The 21329-nt window shown below is 41.8% G+C and overlaps 1 protein-coding gene and 1 long non-coding RNA gene across 4 annotated transcripts in view; one reads left to right on the top strand and one right to left on the bottom strand.

The window, feature by feature from the left end:
• Positions 1-9240: 9240 nt before the first annotated feature.
• Positions 9241-11297, bottom strand: LOC145361206 (uncharacterized). The gene is made up of 2 exons (XR_013889819.1): positions 10177-11297; positions 9241-9519 (listed from the first exon to the last, which is right to left on the bottom strand). It is a non-coding gene; the product is annotated as an uncharacterized LOC145361206 (long non-coding RNA).
• Positions 11298-12113: 816 nt separating this feature from the next.
• Positions 12114-21329, top strand: part of nr4a3 (nuclear receptor subfamily 4, group A, member 3) — a 28033-nt gene continuing 18817 nt past the window's right edge. Inside the window, exons 1-4 of one of the 3 annotated variants that reach the window (XM_080208536.1) lie at positions 12114-12220; positions 15302-15552; positions 17989-18836; positions 20938-21067. In XM_080208536.1, coding sequence (XP_080064662.1) covers positions 17991-18836; positions 20938-21067 — 976 coding nt within the window. In that variant the 5' untranslated portion in view covers positions 12114-12220; positions 15302-15552; positions 17989-17990. Of the gene's footprint in view, positions 12221-12248; positions 12268-14955; positions 14973-15301; positions 15553-17988; positions 18837-20937; positions 21068-21329 lie in introns of those variants that run through there. The other 2 variants (XM_080208527.1, XM_080208546.1) reach the window with 2 other exon arrangements.

Raw genomic sequence — 21329 nt, 5'->3', positions numbered from 1 at the left:
AAGGGTTCTATTGAGAAGATAAAGGAAAATTATTTTCTCTGGCCAGACTATTAAAAACAAGAAGTCATAATCTTAAATTTAGAGATTTAGAAGTCAAGAAGCATGTATCTATGCAAAAGGTAGTGGAAAGCAGAAACTTGTTCCCCTAAAAGGCTGTCAATGAGGAATCAATTGACAAAAAAAATCAATATTTTGTTGGATAAAGGTGTCAAGATAAATGAAGCAGCAGCAGATAGGGTTCGAATACGGATCAGCCTTATGCTCCACGTTCAAGGGGCTGAGTGGCATATTCCTATTTCCTATGCAATGATAAAGCACATTGCAAAACAACATGCTCAGACACATGGCTAATCATCTGCTTTTGCTGCAGAAAGAACCCAAGTGACAACTATGGCCCCATTTTTAATCTGAAGATGGTTTCAAACAGTGGGGATGGAATTGCATGGGGAACCTAATGGTCAATGAATCACAATGAGCTATCAAACTCCTACTATAATTAGCTTTACTGGTTGCAGAATTGTATTGTTTTTAACCTCTGAAGGTATGAACCAAAAACCACAAGATACTTAATCCAAGAAGTTGGAAGTTCCTACAGGGAACTATCAGAAGACTAAAGATTGTTCAATAACGTGGCAAAAATAATAACTAGCGCATAACTCAAAACCAGACAATGGAAGTTATTTTAATTAAAAAGTTACATTTGTATTTTGATTGACATTTATATTGCAGAATTTTTATACTGTACATTATCCATTTTGTTCTTATAATTTTACATTATAAAATATATCCATCAATGCATTGTATCCTTAACTATTTGCTTCTATGGAAGGCAAATTATGACAAGGGCTTGGCAGGCAAAAAAAACAACAATTTTAACCTTGACATCAATAAGAGAAGTTCATAAGGGAACTAAAAGTTGGACTTCCATCCAAAGTTTCTTTAAGTTGTGATAATGGTCATTGCTATGAGATTGAAGGGCATTTCACTTCCCTTGGAGATTATGATGTCCTTACCTTGACAGTTATTGCCTTGTAATTCCCTTTCCACTATCCATCTGACGTTATGTTACTGACAAAATTTACTGGAGTTCTATGAGGAAGTGTCTAGGGCAGTGGATAGAGGAGAGCCAGTGGATGTGGTCTTTCTGGATTTTCAGAAGGCGTTTGACAAGGTACCTCACAAGAGGTTATTGCAGAAGGTCAGGGGACATGGAGTTGGGGGTAGGGTGTTAGCGTGGATAGAGGATTGGTTGTCAAATAGGAGGCAGAGAGTGGGGGTCAATGGGTGCTATTCGGATTGGCGGTTGGTGACTAGTGGAGTGCCCCAGGGGTCGGTACTGGGGCCTCAGCTATTTACCATTTATATAGATGATCTGGAGGAGGGAACCGAGTGCAGGGTGTCGAAATTTGCTGATGACACCAAGATTGGGGGATCGGCAAATTGTGCGGAGGGTGTGGAGAGTCTGCAGAAGGATCTAGATAGGCTGGGCGAATGGGCCAGGAAATGGCAAATGGAATTTAATGTTGGCAAGTGTGAGGTGGTCCACTTTGGTAGGAAAAATGGTAGGAAGGACTATTACTTACGAGGCGAAAAACTGCAGCAGGCGACGGTGCAGATGGACCTCGGGGTCCTTGTGCATGAGTCGCAAAAACCCAGCTTGCAGGTGCAGCAGGTGGTCAGGAAGGCGAATGGGATGCTGGCCTTCATAGCGAGGGGGATTGAATATAAAAGTAGGGAGGTCTTGCTGCAGCTGTATAGGGCATTGGTGAGGCCGCAGCTGGAGTACTGTGTGCAGTTTTGGGCGCCGCACCTGCGCAAGGATATTTTGGCCCTGGAGGGAGTGCAGAGGAGGTTTACTAGGCTGATACTGGAGTTGAGGGGATTGAGCTATGAGGAGAGGTTGAATAAACTAGGCTTGTACTCGTTAGAGTTTAGAAGAATGAGGGGAGATCTCATTGAGACGTATAAGATGATGAATGGGATGGATAGGATAGAGGTGGAGAGACTCTTCCCGCTCAAAAAAGACAGTAGGACTAGGGGGCACAGCCTCAAGATAAAGGGGAGGCGGTTTAGAACGGAGTTGAGGAGGAACTTCTTCACTCAAAGGGTGGTGAATCTCTGGAATTCTCTGCCCGTTGAAGTGGTGGAGGCCGCCTCGCTAAATATTTTTAAGAAGCGGGTTGATGGGTTCTTGATAAGAGAGGGGATTAAGGGTTATGGGGAGAGGGCGGGAAAGTGGAACTGAGCCACGACAGATCAGCCATGATCTTATTGAATGGCGGGGCAGGCTCGAAGGGCTAGATGGCCTACTCCTGCTCCTATTTCTTATGTTCTTATGTTCTTATGATAATATTGCACTCTATAAAGTTCTCACGTATCAGTCGTAATGATCCTACAGGACTAGCTGATTTGGTAAATGATGAGTGCCAATTCTCCCTATATACAGAGTAATGGATTTCATCATTATAAGCGTTTTAAAATGTTTTTATTTTGATAAGTTGCCCTCCCTTCCTTTCTTTGCCATTTCCTCATTGATTTGATTTATTATTGTCACATGCATTAACATATGATGAAAAGTATTGTTTCTTGCGCACTATACAGACAAAACATACCATTCATAGAGAAGGAAACGAGACAGCGCAGAATATAGTGTTACAATCATAGCTAGGGCGTAGAGAAAGATCAACTTAACGCAAGGTAAGTCCATTCAGAAGTCTGATGACAGCAGGGAAGAAGCTGTTCTTGAGTCGGTTGGTACGTGACCTCAGACTTCTGTATCTTTTTCCTGATAGAAGAAGGTGGAAGAGAGAATGTCCAGGATGCATAGAGTCCTTAATTATGCCAAGACACTGGGAAGTGTAGACAGAGTCAATGGATGGGAGGCTGGTTTGCGTGATGGATTGGGCAACATTCACAAGCTTTCGTAGTTCCTTGCAGTCATGGGCAGAGCAGGAGCCACACCAAGTTGTGATACGGCCAGAAAGAAAGCTTCCTGTGGTGCATCTGTCAAAGTTGTACAGAGTCTTCTGAGAAAGTAGAGGCATTGGTGGGCTTTCTTAACTATAGTGTTGGCATTGGGGGGGACCAGGACAGTTTGTTGGTGACCTGGACACCTAAAAACTTGACACTCTTGACCCTTTCTACTTTGTCCCTGTTGAGGTAGTGTTCTCCTTTATGCTTCCTGGAGTTGAAGACAATTTCTCCTGTGAGTTAGGAATTTCAGGATCCAGTCACAGAGGGAGGTGCCGAGGCCCAGGCCACAAAGTTTGGAAATGAGTTTTGTGGGAATAATAGTGTTGAAGGCTGAGCTATAGTTAATAAATAGGAGCCTGACATAGGGGTCCTTGTTATCTAAGTGTTCCAGGGTTGAGTGCAGGGCCAGGGAGATGGCGACTGCTGTGGACCTGTTGCATTGGTAGGCAAACTATAGTGGATCCAGGTAGTCCGGGAGGCTGGAATTGATTCGTGCTATGACTAGCCTTTCAAAGCACTTCTTAATGATGGATGTCAGAGCCACGGGCTGCTAGTCATTCGGGGATGATGTTTGGTTTTTCTTGGGTACCAGGATGATGGTAATCTTCTTGAAGCAGGTAGGCATCTCAGGTTGTTGTAAAGAAAGGTTGAAGATGTCTGTGAATACCTCTGCCAGTTGATGCATGCAGGGTCTGAGTGTTCCTCAAGGTACCCCATCTGGGCCAGTTGCTTTCCATGGGTTGACCTTCGAGAAGGATGCTTTAACATCTGCAATGGTGACCCCAGATACAGGTTCATCCAGGGCTTCCAGGATGGGGGCATGCTCTCGCTGACCTCTTGCTCAAAACAGGTGTAGAATGCATTGAGCTCATCAGGGAGGGGTGCATTGGAGCTGGTGATTTTACATGCCTTCATCTTGTAGCCTGTTATGTCTTGCAGACCTTGCCATAGTCAGAAGTCGGCGTGGCTAGCCTGGGACTCTAGCTTGGTCCAGTACTGTCTTTTGCCATCTTAGATGGATCTTATTTCTCCAGTTCCAATGTTAGACTTTAAGATAATGATGGACTCCACTTTTCCAAGAAAATGAATGACTTGAAGTGAGCACCATTTACAATTTCAACTAATTTTCTGATATCAGATGTGAAGAAAACATGTCTAACATGATTTCAGGTTTCTTGATCTTCACTGGGAGTGTTGTACTTTTTAAAACAATGGGCTCCATGTAAAATTTTAACTTGGTGGAATGTTTGTAAAGAAAGCTTTGAGAATCAAATGAAATTTCTAAAATCTGCATTCATTAGTATTTGAATTTACATATGATTTGTTAGAAAAAGCAACGACCAATCATCAATTACTGTGTTCCAGTATTTGTGTGCTGTATTATTGACATTCTGTGTCACTGCATAACAGTAAACAGCTTTCAAGGAAATCCTTGCTATTTATTGAGGATATTGTGGTGAAATAGGTGAACTAAATTTAAGAGTTGCGTATGTCAACAATGAAGGTATAAGCAAGACAACCTTGTAATGCAAATCATATCATTGCAACACTGACAAATTGGAAAACTTTAGGAACAGCAAACACGATGGGTTTCAATATCCCTCACTGACCAATAATAGAGGGGAATCGAAGTCGGTACTTTTTAAATGGTTAATTCAAATATTGTGGATTCAAACATTCAGCGTCAACATCAAATGTTTCCTGACTCATTTTGGTGCAGAGGCAAGCTCTTTCTACTAAGATAGCCTCAAACTAGGAAAAACTGTCTACAAAGCAAAACATTGCAGATACTGGACATCTGAAATAAAAACAGAAATTGCTAGAAGTACTCAGCTGGTCTGGTAGCTGCTATGGAGAGAGACGGCTCATGTTTCAGAGCGATGGTTTTCCTCCATAAAGATGTTTCCAGACCTGTTGAGTATTCTACATTTTCTGCTTTTATTCCTGAAAAGCATTTCTTCAGTCCACGGTGGCGTCCTTTGTATTTACCACAGCAATCGTCCTGGAACTTCTCCGAGTGAGACAGCCAATTAATGTAGAGTTGGAAACTGTCCAGGCGTATTTTGTATTGCACGTTGGTAATGGGTTAGATTTAAAACCAAATTTCAAGTGGAGTGGAGGCCAATCTCCAAGTCACTAAACTTCTCACTAAACCGCACTTCACACTTCCACCCATGTGGAGAAAGGTGCAGTGGGAATGCGGAATTCAGTATTTGTTCTCTTCACTTACGAGTGTGGTAATTATGTTGCTGTGCGCAAACTTAAAACATGCCTTCTGCAATCACTTTTGTTTCCGTTTCTTCAGCTGGTATTACGTTCGGAAGACAAGAGGATCGTGAGGAATGAGCCATTATTTGTGGGGAGTCTCCCGAAAGGTGAAGCTTTGTAAACCGGGGATAGTAATGTGAGAATTTAATATCCTTAGATCCGCAAACGTTCCACGCATTTGCACACATTCCCCAATAAATCCTTTACAGGATGATGACCTAAAGCTAATAAGGATCTCGGGCTATTTTGTAAGCTGCTCATTATAAGATTGCAGGATGTGTGGATTAATCAATAAAGCACAATACTCTATTCCGTCTTCGTGTTGGTCTTTCATAAGAATGTCAACTTGAGATAGCCCACTATTCTAGATAATTGAAAACCACTCTACCTGCTATCGTACAAATGCACAGTTATTTTTCAAATATCTTCCTCAAACATGGCATTGCTCATAAAGATCAACTTACTTCCAACTCCAATTCTGTCTAACATAGGTGGCCCTTGTTTGGGAGGTGACGGGTTCTGAAACGCTCGTGAACGTACCGCGGTGAACTTCGCCTCTTTGTAGCAGCGTAACCTCTTTTTGTGTGAGGGAGGTTACAGCGTAGGTTCTCTTGCTGATAGAAATTAAATTACATGCTCATCAGTCACTCTGGTTTGGAACTAAGACCCGCTTGTATCTCCTAACGTCGAATAACTAGCTGATGAGTTGTGCCTAGTTCTAACGCCAGTCGGACAAAACGCGCGCTTGTTTCCCAAACAGCAACGATTTAAAATGATAATATTAGTAGGTATTTGAATCATTCTTAGTGCACACTGATTTACTGATTTAGGTTAGTCGGCTGTATAAGTGCATGCAAGTTAATAGTCCTTTCTTCAGCAGTGAAGTCCTCGGAAGAAAGTCACGACAAATGATATTGAACATTAAATGATTTTTGGTAATGCCTCCTTTCAGCAGAGTCTGCTTTGTTTTCTATACTGCCCTTGTCGCTTCTGTTATGGCAGGAAGATATTTTAGAATATTCTTCTGCTTCAGGACTCCAGCATAGGGAGGTTTCGAGTTCTCTGGAAGCAAAGATCACATTCACGTCCTCCGGGTAATTTAAATCTGGGTGTTGGTCAGAAACGATCATTTGTTTCGATCTAAGCGTACCCAGAGAAACACTGGGAATGGCTTCTCTTCCTCCTCCCTCACCATTATCTCTGGTGTCTTCCTGGTTCTAGCATCCTTACCTATTTCTCACCTAAATGCAATCCTTTGGTAACAACATCCACAAGCAGTGATAGCTTTTCCATACACAGCAAGAAATTTCCTCCAGTTAAGTATTCAGAGGATGGACCTACTGTCTAGGTCCCATTCCCAATTCTGTTCTTTGGCTACCACTTTCATCCCTTGCCCCAGCAAGCCTGAGAGCCTAGTCTGCTCTCAAACTTTGATCCCATCACTAAGACCATCTATTTTCACCTCGGTGACATCATCTGACTTCACTCATCTATTGCTGAGAACTTCATTAATACCTTCATTACCTCTAAACTGATTTATTCCAATACAACACAGGCTGCTCTCACATGCTATCTTCTATAAACTTGAGGCAACTCAAAACTGCTGCCCATTTCATACCTCACAGTAAGTCCCATTCCCTTATCACCTCTGAACACTGGCTTCTGGCCAAGCAATGGCCTGAGTTGAAAATGCTCATCCTTGTTTACAAAACCCTCCACGGCTTTGTCCCTCCCTTTCTCTGTATTCATCTCTAGCCTTCAACTCCTCCAATTCTGCCCCCCTGTGCATTCTCAATTTTAATTGCTCCGCTATTAGTGGCCGAACCTTTGGTTGCAAGGCTCAAACTCATCTCTTAGAATTGTTGCCTCAAAGTGCCAAGGACATGGTTTGGATTCCTGGCTTGGGTGACTGTGTGGAGTTCAAAGATATGGGACAAGTGGGCAGCACAGTGATTAACGCTACCATCTCAGTGACAGGGACCCATGTTCAATTCCTGGCTTGGGTCACTATCTGTGTGAAGTGTGCATGTTCGCCCTGTGTCTGCGTGTTTTTCCTCCAGATGCTCTGGTTTACTCCCAATCTGAAAGCCGTGTTGGTTAGGTGCATTGGCTATGCTTGATTCTCCCTCCGGTGTACCCAAAAAGGTGCCAGAGTGTGGTAAGCAAGGGATTTTCACACTAACTTCATTAGTGTTAATGTAAGCCTGCTTGTGACACTAATAAATAAACTTAAACTCCATCTCACTTTCCATCTTTAAAAACACTCCTTAAAACCTATCTCTTTGTTTTGACAAAACTTTCAGCCATTAATCTGATATCTCCTTGTATAGCTCAATGTTGTACTTTTGTTTTAAGTGCTCCTGTGACATTTCACTACATTAAAGGTGGTATGCCAGTTGCAGTTGCTGTTGACTGCCAATCATAAAATCAGTGTCACAGAAACTAGTGTTATATTGTGGTATGGTAATTAGCTAGAACCCATGAGGTTCATAGGCAGTTCCATTAGAGAGAATTGGTTATATAGCCTTAGGAGCTCCCCTCTAAGTATAGGGAAAGATACAGAGGACGGCTTCCATGACCTACCACGAATGGGGTTATATTAACCTGAAAGGAAAACTTTCTTCAGGAGAAAATTATATGGATATATAAAATGATAAACTCATTAGTATTAGAGTACAAGCATATACAACACATTCCTTGTCATCAACAGTTAAGAATAACAATAAATTATTTTATTAGATTACTGTTATATTTCCAATTTGCAAGTGTTGTATTGTGTGCAACTTTTTGAAAGTTGAAGGTATAATAAATGATTTGTCTCCCGGCTTTTCAATCAAATTTTTTTTTAAAGTGAAGAAACAATGTCAGCATTATTATGACTCATGGGTTTTGAAACATTGGGCATTACTGAAAACAAGAGGTTTAAAATATTGAACTAAAAAGTGATATTCTTCTTTTGCAACATACAGGTCAGCAGTGCAGTTAAATAGTGGGTTTTAAATTCTAAATAAAATACTGATGAGTAAACACACTAATTTTCTTCTATAAACGAAAACCATTGTGCACTAATGTTCCTTTTTAAACAGTGTGGTACAAATTTCACTTTTTAATGGAGCTCCAAACGTCCATATTTCGGTGCTCTTAATTTATAATCTGTTACAAAGATCAAACAGTGAAGCATAATAAAAACAATGCATTTTAGTGCTGGTGAGCAAAGTGAATGAAACAATAGTGCTTCAGTATCATTTGGGTTGTATACTGCAGTCATTAAAACAAACCAGTCTGTTTAGTTCCTCTTTTATCAATTACAATGATTAAAGCAGAAATCAGTGAGTTAGTAAATTAGGTTTAGAAAGAGGTAAGTGGAATTATACAGAATAGTTCTTTCAATCTAGATTTGTGTGCATACATTTCATTTGGAATAGATGTTTCATAATTTGTGGTACAACCCTGTATATTTTGCTAGAAATATGCAAATTCAGGTCATTGGGATCAACTCACATTTTGTGTATAACTGACTTTTTGGAAAGGTGGTTAAACCAAAGATAAGATTATTAATCGATACTTATTGAAGAGCTTAGAAATGCTCTCATAAAACTCACAAGTGATACTAAAGTTTGGATACAGTCTGCATTAGTCACAGAGAGCACCAGGGGAGGCAGTGTCTCTGCTGTCAGTTTTGCCACCACAAAACAATCAAAAGCTGAGCAAATCTCGAAAGTAAGGAGAAAGAGGATGTATCTATTTTTGAGGAAAGGCATTGTGAAGTGATTTCATGGCAACATACTAACCTTAGGAGTTAAAATAAGAAATAAAAATAGAAAATACATAGCGGGTCTAAAAAGAGGAAAAAAAAAGTCACTTCAATTTCAAAGGTGAATACTTTTTTTGACAGAAGAAGGCAGTCTTTTTCACATTTTGCTTCTACAACAATCTTGCAATTATCATTTTTTGATCATTCTTTTTGCAATTGATACCAAAAAATGAATTTAGATAATCTTTCTACATCACAAAGTATTTATTTGGCTGTAAAGTACATAGAGGCATCCAGAGGTCATGATAGACACTGTATAAATAAAAGCTGAGAACAAATCTTAACTCATTTACACTAACCATTAACATTTCAGCTTGATATGTGAACTTTCTTATTCTGTTGTTATGTAATACTCTTATTCACTTAGGACTGCATGTAGCCTTTATTATATTTTCTATTAATGTTGGTAGTTGGCATCCATGCAGATAGAGCTGAAGTTCGCAGGTAAAAAAAAGCAATTGAAACTGAAACAGAAAATGAAAACAAATTATTTAGCAGAGGAAAAATACAAATATCTGGTGTTACTTCACAATCTGTGATGTCATTTAAATCACTCACTCAGGTAATGACAATGCTGTTATTCCCATGCATCCACAACTCCTAAGAGAGAAAATTATCCTTAAAAATTCAAAGCTGCTCACATTTGATACAAGTTAAAGTGTTGACCTAAGATAATCTGGCAAAAAAAATGAAGTGCAAAAATGTGCTGGCGATAGGAAGTATTGATAAACTGCTTTATTAGCTTTTTCCATTATTGAGACAACACATGGAAACTGTACAGTCGACTTTATTAAGTAACATCTACTATGTGCGTTATTTCGGTTGCTTTGAGCAAGTTGAAAATCTGGTGGTGTTTTTTTTTCCACATCCCAGAACATTGCTCGGGTGTAATGAGGGAACGTACATCGTTAAATTAAAACGCGCTTTTTCCACATGAAAATGCAAGAACTGTCATTTCTTATTTCTTAAGTCCTGCGAACTTGTCACTAGGGTGAATCCAAATGTAATTTCGGAAATAAAATGAGACTTGCTGGGGTATTTCCAAATTCTGGTTAAAAAAAAATCTGGACAAGGCTACACCGAGATCAGAGAAAAAAAAGAACCTCAGGCTTTCTACTCACCTCAGAAATCTAGTGCAATACACTCACTGCTTTTGTGCAAGCATCAGTACAATTCTCCATCAGCGGGGATCAACTTTTTTTTTGGTGGGTTAAAATCAGAAATAGGATCTGCATAATTTGAACACTGATGTGAAATGGAGCACTGATGATGAGACCTCTTTTTTGGAACGCCAGCCGGAACTGACCTCGTGCTGGCTGCGTGCCTGCGTCATCAGAACGTCTCCTGATTGTGACCACGCTCCTTTACGTAATACGCGCGTGCGTCATAGGAACGTTCCCTTCCGCCTGCCTATTTATAAAGTGGAACAAGGGTTCACCGCCCCACACTCACCTGCCAAAAGCCTCAGGCGCTGCGGTCAAGCTGCCAAACCGCCAGCTTTCCTAAATACCACTCCCCCTCAATTGGTCAACCGCCTTCATGCAATAATGGAATTAAAACATTCAAAACATCTCTCATTTTTTTTCCAAAAAAATAATCTCGCTTAAAAAAAGTGGAACATCCCATGAAGCAATAACTCCCAACGTAGTCAGACTCCACAGCAATTTTTTTCAGATATGCACGCAAGGCGTATTAGTGCGTAATAAATTTGTGAAAGCAAAGGCGTTTTGGCATACTTACAAGAATGTATCCATTGTTCAAATAATTAAAAAGGGTGGAATCTAAACAGTTTAAAAAATTAATAAATTCCCCCATGCATAATTTATTCCAACTTCCGTTTTCCAATTTAATCACAATAAATGTATTTTTTTCCAGCATCGTGTCCACATTAATTACGCTTGTACAGTACACACACTGAAATTATATAATCCATAAAAAACTGATAAAATAAATAGTATATAATCCATAAAGGTGCCGCAATAAGTAATAAGCACATTTTTTTCGTCCAAAAGACTCCCGAGTATTGTATCTGAGACAATTCAGGCGTTATGAGAAATTAACATAATAATTATTCCATTAGTAGCCGTAATTAGATTATGTGGGGGAAAAGAAAGGGGAGTATTTCTAAACATTAACAAAACGAAATAGCTACGACTAAAAATACCTATCCACGACTATATTTGGTTTCACTGGATCACAAAATACTTCCTAAAATAAACGGTACGCCCCAGAAATGAATGAGACCTGTGCTATCTCAATCGATGGATTGGCCCGGCCAGGCTAAATTTAGCTGCAGCTTGCGTCAATGACGTGCGTCAGCGGGGCGCTCTCACGCGCACAAGTTCCAGTCCCGCCCCGCCCCCCCCGGGGGCCCAGGTCGCGCCTGGCTTCCCGCGCTCCTATTGGCTCTCCATCCGCGGGGTGTGGTTATGACGGAAAGAGGGAGGGGAGAGGGGGCGTGGTGTTCCATGGCGAGCGGCGCGCAGTGATTGGGCGCCGGCGGGCGATGACGCGGTGACGCGGGGGTTCATGAATGATAATAAATCGGCGCGAGCAGAGTGGTAGCCGGTCTAGTGTGTGTTCACTCAGCTGTCAGCTGCTGGTCACTGTCGGCGCGCACGCGCGAGCCAGCCCGGGAGCAGCGAGAGGGAGAGTGTGTGCAGACACAATACCAGCCAGCTGACGTGACGCGCCGCCGCGTGACGTGAAGGGCCCGGAGGCGTCACAATTGACGTTGCCTCGCATTCCAGCCGCTCTGATGGAGACAGCGGCGCTCCTCCTATAGGCGCGCGCGGCTTCGGTCCTCAGCGAGCCCACCCCCCTCCCCCTCTGCCTTAAACATAAATGACGTTCACAAAGTCAGGGATTGTACTGTTATCTGCTGTCTGCACATAAACAAAGGCACATTGCAGCCGGAGGAGAGAGACTACCCAAACCCGAGCCGGGGGAGAAAAAAGGAAGAGTTTCTCTCACTTTTTATTTTGCGTCTCCATTGATGAAGAGGAAGGATCCGAATGTGCATTGCAACAACATCATTTTACCAGGAGTGATATTTTAAAGAGAAGTTTCTTTTCTGTGTCATATCCATGATTCGGACTGTACGCCTACACGTAACTTGGACTGCTGTTTGATTGTATGTAAAGACGGAACCGTCACAGCAATCAAGTACGTATCAATCAGTTACTCACTGGACATCATAAAAGTTACAATGGGTATGCTATAGAACAAGTGACTACAATTCAATGAGCTTTAGTGATTTTTTTTGTTGTTTCTAACGCTGATTGGAACATACTTCAGAACTTGTGCTTTGATGCCTGTGTCCTGAGAATTTATGGGTTAATCAGCCGCTTTGAGTTGTGTGACAATCGGAGATCAGCGGGTATTAAGGTATTTCTGGTAGTTGTCATGGTAATGTAATGCTGCAGGCAGGCACTGTGTTTGCTATGATGTGATGAATAGATGCGATTTGTCTTGCACTCGTCTGTGTATATATAATTAGCTATGTTCAAGTGAAAGTGTATAGTTATTTAGTGTCTATTTGACTTCGCTGCGACCGCATTCTGAAGAGGGTATAGTACTGGTTTGTTTATAAAGTTGAAATGCAACGCTTTGGGATGGAATTAGTGTTGATTACCATTTTGCACGTCGGTTCGGGGTACGGCCATCGATATTCAGAGTTCCAGTTAAGAAATAACCACGTCTAATTGTGGACTCTGTTGACCCACCACGCGTGATTATTCAAGGCACTAGTCCTAGTCTTGGCTTCAAATGCTTTTGCAATTCTTTTACTAATAGTTTCACTTTCAGAAACGGATCTGTTTAACTTCTACTTTTTGTTGAGTAATAGTAGTAGCAAGTGCAGCACGTTCATGTATGTATATGCGTATACATGGGATGTTTACATTAGAATTTTCAATAGAATGCCTTTGATATATGCGCATTGATGAAAGTAATAAGTGGAAATGTCCGTCAATAAGGTTACATGCAGACGAGTCAACAGTCCAAGTCCCAAATAGCCGCTAAAATAAAAACTTCATTTTTCTGAGGCGGTGCCCAGAGATAGTAATATGACACGGGCGGGCTTGTGAATTTGGGGAAAGTTTCTAATTAGGATCCCAGTAGAATTCCAAGGATGAAATTGCTGTAATCAAAACCCCGTAGCAAGTCCACATAACTCTACACTAGCTATATTTTTTTCAATTAACTATTTGTGGTGATTTTGGCACGTAACTATTAGTGAAATTACAAGAATGTTATTCCCAGTGTTTTTGTAAATAGTAAGGTGTCAGAAATAGAGTCTTAAATAATTGTCTGTATAGGGTAAGATCCTGAATTATGCAGGTGGTACAAACATGTGCTACTATCTCTGAGCTCAACGTCAGAGTCCACATTATACTTTTTTTTCATTTTGCATATTAACATTTTTTCATGTTTCAAAAACTATTCTACACAGCCATGGGCGACATTTCTGACTTCCAGTACGGTTGGTAGTTTCCTTTCTTAAAGGAAAATGTGATTGAGAAAAGAGTTTATGTAATAATTAAATGAAATTAAAATTAAAACATGACATGAAAAATTTCCCCGCAGTTAATGTTCTGCCCGACTCTGTATGGGAGACCAGACCACTGGTAATAAGGTTGATAACAAGACGGATGTTTAAAGAGACATCGCCCGTTCTCTAGGTAACCTGCTGATTTGGAGCATTCATCCTGAGGGGAAAATAATGTGTAAAAGGAGTCAAGCGAGGAAGCTGGGCGATTTGATTGTTAAATGCAAAGGGTTGTTTTTAATTAAGTAAAACGAGATTCCACGTGACATAGATCAAACCGCCCAGGGCATTTCTAGAAGCGAAGAGTATTCGGAAAACATGTTTTCCTTTAGTGCGAGATGTAAGAGGCGACTACGATATTACCCAAAACTCGACATCTTTCCTGCCGATTTCCGCCCGCAGCTGGATTCTGTTGAGTGAAGCTCAGGGAGTGAAAAGTAGTTGTGACCATTTCTTTCCGATGGCAGGGACACAAGTTCTGAAAACGCCTTCTCGCTGTTTCACACCTGACTCAGCCCTATAAAGGATGTCGCTGTCCGATTATGAGTGTCCAGGCAACTGTAATATTGTTGAATGGTATTTTCCATGAAGACTGCATTTCTCATAAGAGGCGGAAAAGAATGGAGATTGAAGACTTTGCTATAATTACTTCAACCACGATCTCCAGTTGAGTTATCACTAATAGGTCATGTGTTTTATACCTGCCAGCGTAAAGGAGGCAGATTATCATGATTTTCATCAGGTCCTTAGTCTTAGCCAGTAAAATTTAATGCTGGCAGCACTATTTGGCTGAACGTTTTCAGGAAAGGTTTGGTTCTGTAGCACCTTTGTGAAACGGAGTTTTAACTGTGGTATAACCCTGTGAAACTTTGTAAAAGGATAATGACACCGCTGTTGGGTTATTGTAACTTCGTAAAGTTTTGCCAAGTGGCGGTCAGATTAAACGCATTGAAAGAGGGCGCTGCAGCTCAACTGATGGAGTTCGACTCCACGAATGGGACAAACGGGAGCAAAAATTGGTATGTTTTTTAATAATGCTGCAGGAGTTTGAGTGTGTTTCAATCCTGTGATTTGCTCGAGTGCCGGGTGATCTCAAAACCATGGTTTCCAAGCTGTGACATCACATGGAGACTAAGTGCAATGAGCGTAAGGCTGGCATGCAAAACCAAGAGCTACACTGACAACCTAGAATCGAGAAGAATGGCATGGCTGAGCAAAGGCAGAAGGCACAAGAGTCGCTCACATTTACTAAGTTTCCCAAACCATCGCTCTGTGACTCAGCTCTGTGACAACGACACAGGCTGGACCACTTCAACCGAAGTGTCTGCGCTGGAGGATCCCCCAGGGAAGCAGAGCTCTATAGTTTGAGTTGAGTTTCCATTCAATGAAGTTTACTCATCTTAAACTAACACATTGCCCAGTAATTTAAAGCGTGGCGATTTGATGCAAGTCGATTTGAGGTCGATTTTCATTAGAGATTTTTATTTTTAAAAAGTTACATTTTTATAGCTTCTTGTCTCGGTCTTTCCGTCATGGGTTTTGAGTGTGTGTGTGTGTGTGTGAGAGAGAGAGGGATTGTACATCACCATCATCTGATGTCTTGGGTGTTCATGTTGTAACAGAGCAGGACAAAAGGAGAGCTTGTGCGCTTGTTGGTTCTCCCTCCGGCTCTGATCTTTATTGTTCTCTCTATGTAGATCTTGGTTCGGAAGAACTATCCCCGCCAAGCCGGAGCTCCGAGTCAAACCCGCGACCAGCCCAGAGCATCTCGCCCGGAGACAGCACGTCCACAGTGGCAGAGCCCCTGGCAGCCCAGCGAGCCAACATTCAGCGAGCCAAATATCACCCTCCCTCAGCACACACAGGTACACACTGCCGCACACACTGGAGGCGACATGGTTGTATGTAAACAACAGAATACACGCACAAGTGTATCATACACGTGAAGGTTCGTTGCAACATCAGGAGATTCTCTACCTTGGGGTTGGAGGGGGGGAGGCGAAGTGCGACGATGATGCTTCATTGTAGGTGGACAAATGTCGAAGGGGAAATATATTTTTATTTTGCGTTCTCTTGTGCTATAGTTAGGATTTCTATTCATTTTTTATCGCCTTCTTTTGTTTAGCGTGTTTTCCACTTCAATCGTCCACTTGTACATTTCCCCGTGCGAGGATAATTCGAATAGCATTCACCTCGGTTACACGTCATGGGACTGGGTAGCAAAGCTAGACTGGATTCTCCATTCATAATCTAGGTCATTGGTAGATGTGTTGTTTATGGGTCCATACTTAGTGAAACCTATGGATATATCGGAGTCGCCACAAAAAAGCCTGCTTATGTCTAGGAGTTTGTATTTCTGTGGGAAGCCTACCTTTATCCAGGAGCCTGAATGCATATAGAAACCTGCCTAAATCCAGCAGTCTGTATATATACGTACAGAAACCTGCCTACGTCTGGGAGTCTGCATGCATATAGAAACCTGCTTTATCCAGCAGTCTCTATACACACAGAAATCTGCCTATATTCAACAGTCTCTATACATATAGAAACCTGCCTATAACCAGTAGTCTGCACGCATATAGAAATCTGCCTATATCCAGGAGCTTTGTACATATAGAAACCTGCGTATAGCCAGAAGTTTTTGTGCATACAGAAACCTGTCTATATCCGCCAGTCTCTATACATACAGAAACCTGCCTATATCCACCAGTCTCTATAATACAGAAACCTGCCTATATCTGCCAGTATCTATACATACAGAAACCTGCCTATATCCAGGAGCTTCTGTGCATATAACCAGAGGTTTGTATAGGTATAGAAAGAAACCTGAGTCTTTTTTGGGGGTCTAAATGTATAGAACTGCCTATGTTTAGGAGTCTGAAGGCATGTAGAAACTTGCCTATACCCAGGAGTCTCTATACATATAGAAATCTGCCTATGTCCAGCAGTTTTTGTGCATATGAACCAGGTGTTTATATAGGCATAGAAAGATACCTCTTTCGAGGGTCTAAACGTATAGAACAGCCTATGTTCAGGTGTCTGTATACGGAAAGAAATTTACAGATAGCCAGAGGCCTGTATGCATATAGAAACTTGCAGATAACCAGGGGTTTATATAGGTATAGAAAGAAACCTGTCTCTTTCGAGGATCTGAACATATAGAACTGCGTATATCCAGGGGGTTGTAGACATGTGAAAAGCTGGTTATGTCTAGGTGTCTGTATACATAGTGAAACCCGTCAATACTCAAGTTCCTATACATACAGAAAACTGCACGTGCATTGAGGACTTTACAAATAAAAACCTGTGTTCACGTGTAGCGAAATGAAAACGGCCTGTATGTGGGGGGGTCGATAGATGGACAAGCTTGATAGATATGCAAATGAAGTTGCTTAAATGTAGCGAAAACGTGCACAGAGCTGATAAATGGCTGGCAGCTTTCCTTGAATCAATTTGTCCACTGATGTCTACCCCCTATTTCTCGCAATGGATTTCTACCATGTGTTGTGATAGCTGGGTGTAATACTGTAATATTCAGAATATAATCTATCCACTCCCAGTCAGTATCGATGGTTACTGGGTGTTTTTTGATCGTTGAAACTGAAACTTGATCTCATCAATTGCACGATCTTAATGCAACGTTTTCCATTGTCTTTCTTTACACGAAAAATCTAGGATTCTCTTTCATTTCACTAACTGGCCCTTTTCCCGCTTGATGTTTGAAAAAGTTCATTCATCTACGATACACTGAATGCAGTGCTCGTACTATGCTTAGTCGCACCATTATTGTTAATAGGAGGCAAAATTCCTATATCTGACTTCAAATCTTCACACAGGGCCCGCCTCTCTCTCGGCTATCGAGCACAGATCACTAAATGGCCTGCTGCTTTACTAGCAAGAAACAACATATAAAAATATTATTTACGATATATACAAAGGCCATCTCCTCCCACTCCCCTCCCGCCACAGTGTTGTATACTAGAGCAATACAAGTAAAATGTTACAAATACAATTGTCTGCAGAAATACTTCTAAGTAAGCATTGTCACGCAGTGACATACGTTGCTGGAGTCTTCAACCATAGATACCCAGTTCGCCAATAATTTAAAAGTTACTAAGTGAAGAAGTGCAGATATTAACGTAGAGAAATCCTGACTTATTTTAAGCGCCACTTAAGGTAAACGCTTTAGCCCTCAAGGTAAAATGTGTCAGTGAAATGTAGTTAATTTTCTGGGATGGTACTGAACCAGGAAGCAGGAATATGGATTTAGAGAATTTGCAGTTAGTGTGATCTCTTCTGTAATAACATTTCCTTTCCCGCAGTACGAGTGCATATCGTGCTACAGTACCTTTTTAGTAACGTCAGTCTTTTTGTTTCTAATTAGACATGCCCTGTGTGCAGACCCAATACAGCTCTTCGCCACAAGGTGCCAGTTTTGCAGCTCAGAATTACGCCTATGGTGGGGAGTACAGTTCTGACTTGGTGAATACTGAATCCCCCTATATGAAGTTTGGCATGGACCTGGGCAGCACTGAAATCACAGCCACCACCTCCCTGCCCAGTTTCAGCACCTTCATGGAGACTGGCTACTCGGGCAGCTATGAGTTCAAACCATCGTGCGTGTATCAAATGCACTCTTCTTCCTCTCAGAGACCCTTCATTAAACTGGAAGATGCTCCCCACCACAGCTACCAGCCATCGATCCAGCATCCATCTGAGGACATCATGCCATCGACATCCATTTACTTCAAGCAGTCGCCTCCATCGACCCCCACCACGCCGCAGTTCACAACTCCACAGACATCCATGTGGGATGAGCCTCACGCGTTACCTCCAGTGACCCAGACTTGCATGGCCACAGGTCATATCTTGGAAGCCCCCATGAAGAGCGCTCCGCCGAGATTTCCGCTGTTCACCTTCAAACAGTCTCCGCCACATTCTCCAGCCTCCAGCAGCCACATGTGTTACGAACCCACATTGAGCATGCCGCTGGCAACCGAGAGCACTTCAGCACAATCTGTGATGGACACTCGCCAGTACCCACTGCATTTAGTTAAAGGGTCGGGTTTGAGCTTCCATCCGATGCCTCTCGGCCACAGCGCCCAGAGCTTGCCGTCTCCCCCCAACCGAGGCTCCTCCTCTGGGGAGGGGATGTGTGCAGTGTGCGGGGACAATGCAGCCTGTCAGCACTATGGGGTGAGGACCTGCGAGGGATGCAAAGGGTTTTTTAAGGTACGGTGTATCTTCATTTTTATCATTGACGAAAAGGAAAGTTTTCGGGGGTGGGTGAGGGGGGAATATTCGCTAAGCAAATAGCACTTTGCAAAGACTAAGTCTATCTTGTATGCATTTATCTAGCGCCCACCGGACGTCTCCCAGCGCTTTCCAACCAATGAAATACGTTTGAATTGTAAATGTTCAAGTAAATAAAGCATTCTGCGAGAGAACTTGTTGAATGCGCCTAATTTTAAATAAGTTGACCTTGGAAATTACTTATTTAACTTGCTCAGTAATTAAACAAAACTGAAATGGTGGAGAATGTGCCCAGTCTGGGCTGATTTTAGAAGGAATGCGTTCGAAAGAGAAATGGGATCTTAATACAACCTGCGAATAGCCGAATTCCGCTATCCAGCAACACCTTTATGAATTGGGCATGTCGAAATGAGGTGCTTGAAAAAGCAAGAAATCCTTCAATTAACACACTTCAGCGACAGATGAAGGAACAGAGTTGAAAGCAAGCCACTTTTACTGGAATGGCAGTTATATATGGCAAAAATTAGTGCGAATTTCAAACAATCGGGTACAGAAGGGAAACATTTCACCGGCAAAAGCGCTAAAAATTAAAGAGAGCGAGGCAGAATCGAGACTGAGAAAGTTTCGGTATCTAAAGATCAGAAAGAACATTTTATCATAAACGGAATTACCAGGTAGTTGAAACCAAAAGAGAAAATGCTGGAAAATCTCAGCAGGTCTGGCAGCATCTGTACGGAGAGAATAGAGCTGACGTTTCCAGTCCAAATAACACTTTGTCAAAGCCAGCTTTTTAACCAGATAATTTATTATTTAATGCAGAAATCTAACTGAAATGGAGAATAGTAGAATAAGTCAAATACTTAAACAGACTTATTAAAATAGCTTATTAAAATTAAAACAATTTTTTTGTGTGTGAAAACTTGTGACTCCTGCCATGCCCCACATTCAAGCACGTGAGATCCCCTGTACATTGAATTGCAGTTTCAAATGCGGTCTTGTACTTGATGATTGCAGTTAAGGCAGCCAGAATTTAGGAATAGGCTCTGTCTAAAAGAGAGTGTGGGGATGGTGGGGGCACGGAGCAGGTTACGGGGGTCATTTCAGAATAAGACAATTCAATCTTGGCAGTTTGGCTGAGATGGTACTTTCTAGTCGGTGCAGGAAGCGAGTCTCATTTGCAAAAGTGAACAACCCTCCCTCAGACAATGATAGACTGGGAAATGCTACATTGTTACGAGCAATTAGTTTAATGGTCGTTTCAACTGCTCCGCTGAATGGGGAGCTCGCGAAAGGTGGGCAATCTATAATTATTATAATAGTTATCTTCTGCCGTTGTTGCTTTTGTAAACGTAACGATTTACCAAACTTTTCCCATCTGGTGAAGCAACCCGTGTCAGTTGGGGGGGTGGGGGTGGGGGTGGGGGCGCGGTGGCGGTGGAGTGGTGGATTCCAGCTTCTACCTTCCACTTTCCACCTTCCACCAAGCTCTCTACCAAGAAGGGCATCTGACTTCTGTACAGTTAACCTAACCCGTTAGCAGTAGTCTAGCTATATCATTTATTTTATCAAGATATATAGCATTTAATTAAACTCTAACCCCGAATGTGATTTAAATTGTACTGATCAGTCTTGATTAGCGAAATCCAAGCCAGGGTTTTTTTATTTCGAAACCAACGTTGGTTAAGAAAACGCTACCTCAAATCATTTTAAACTTGTTTTAATAAGGTCAGTAATCACCGCGGGAATAAGCCAAGTGGAAAACGATCCCCGGGGGTATATTAAGAGGGAGGGATATTATACCCAACGGTATCATGTGATGACCCGGTAATTTCAGAAATAATTTCATCATTTAAAGCTGCCTGTCTCTTGAGAGTTTCTCCGGCACGGATCTGGCTGATTCTCATTGTCAGGAGCTAACACCAGTAAAATTGTTTTTCCTGCAGGCTAACGTGTTAGGAAATTAATTTTATCTAATTATCGGAGTGGCGTTGGCGCATTTCATATTGTAATTAGAGTCTGCTTTGTCAGCTCCTATTTTTTTGACAAGAAAACATCCTGTAATAATATTTGTTCCTTACAGAGGACGGTGCAGAAGAATGCAAAATACGTCTGTCTGGCGAACAAAAACTGTCCCGTGGATAAGAGGCGGCGCAATCGGTGTCAGTACTGCAGGTTCCAAAAGTGCCTCAGTGTGGGCATGGTTAAAGAAGGTGAGAGCTGTGTGCTAGATTAGCCGTGAAGGCTTAACAGCAGCGTTCCAACACCCAACCTCATCCACCTCCCCTCCAGTTTTCATTTAAAAAAACGATTGGCGATAATTTTGTTTAGCTGTGATTATAATTTGTCACAATTTAGATTGAGTGAGAGAAAGCAGTGCTAATCTGAATGCTTTAACTAACCAGACCTTCTCAATTTGGTCGGCTTTTTGTGCATTTCCTGTTTATAGGTTTTTTCTTTCTCGATCTTCAAAAG

This window comes from Carcharhinus amblyrhynchos, chromosome 2 (genome assembly GCF_965287045.1).
Source record: "Carcharhinus amblyrhynchos chromosome 2, sCarAmb.v2.hapA, whole genome shotgun sequence".
Lineage (NCBI taxonomy): Eukaryota > Metazoa > Chordata > Chondrichthyes > Carcharhiniformes > Carcharhinidae > Carcharhinus > Carcharhinus amblyrhynchos.
The sequence above is the reverse complement of the archived record's forward strand: the minus strand, read 5'-3'. Positions and strand labels throughout refer to the sequence as shown.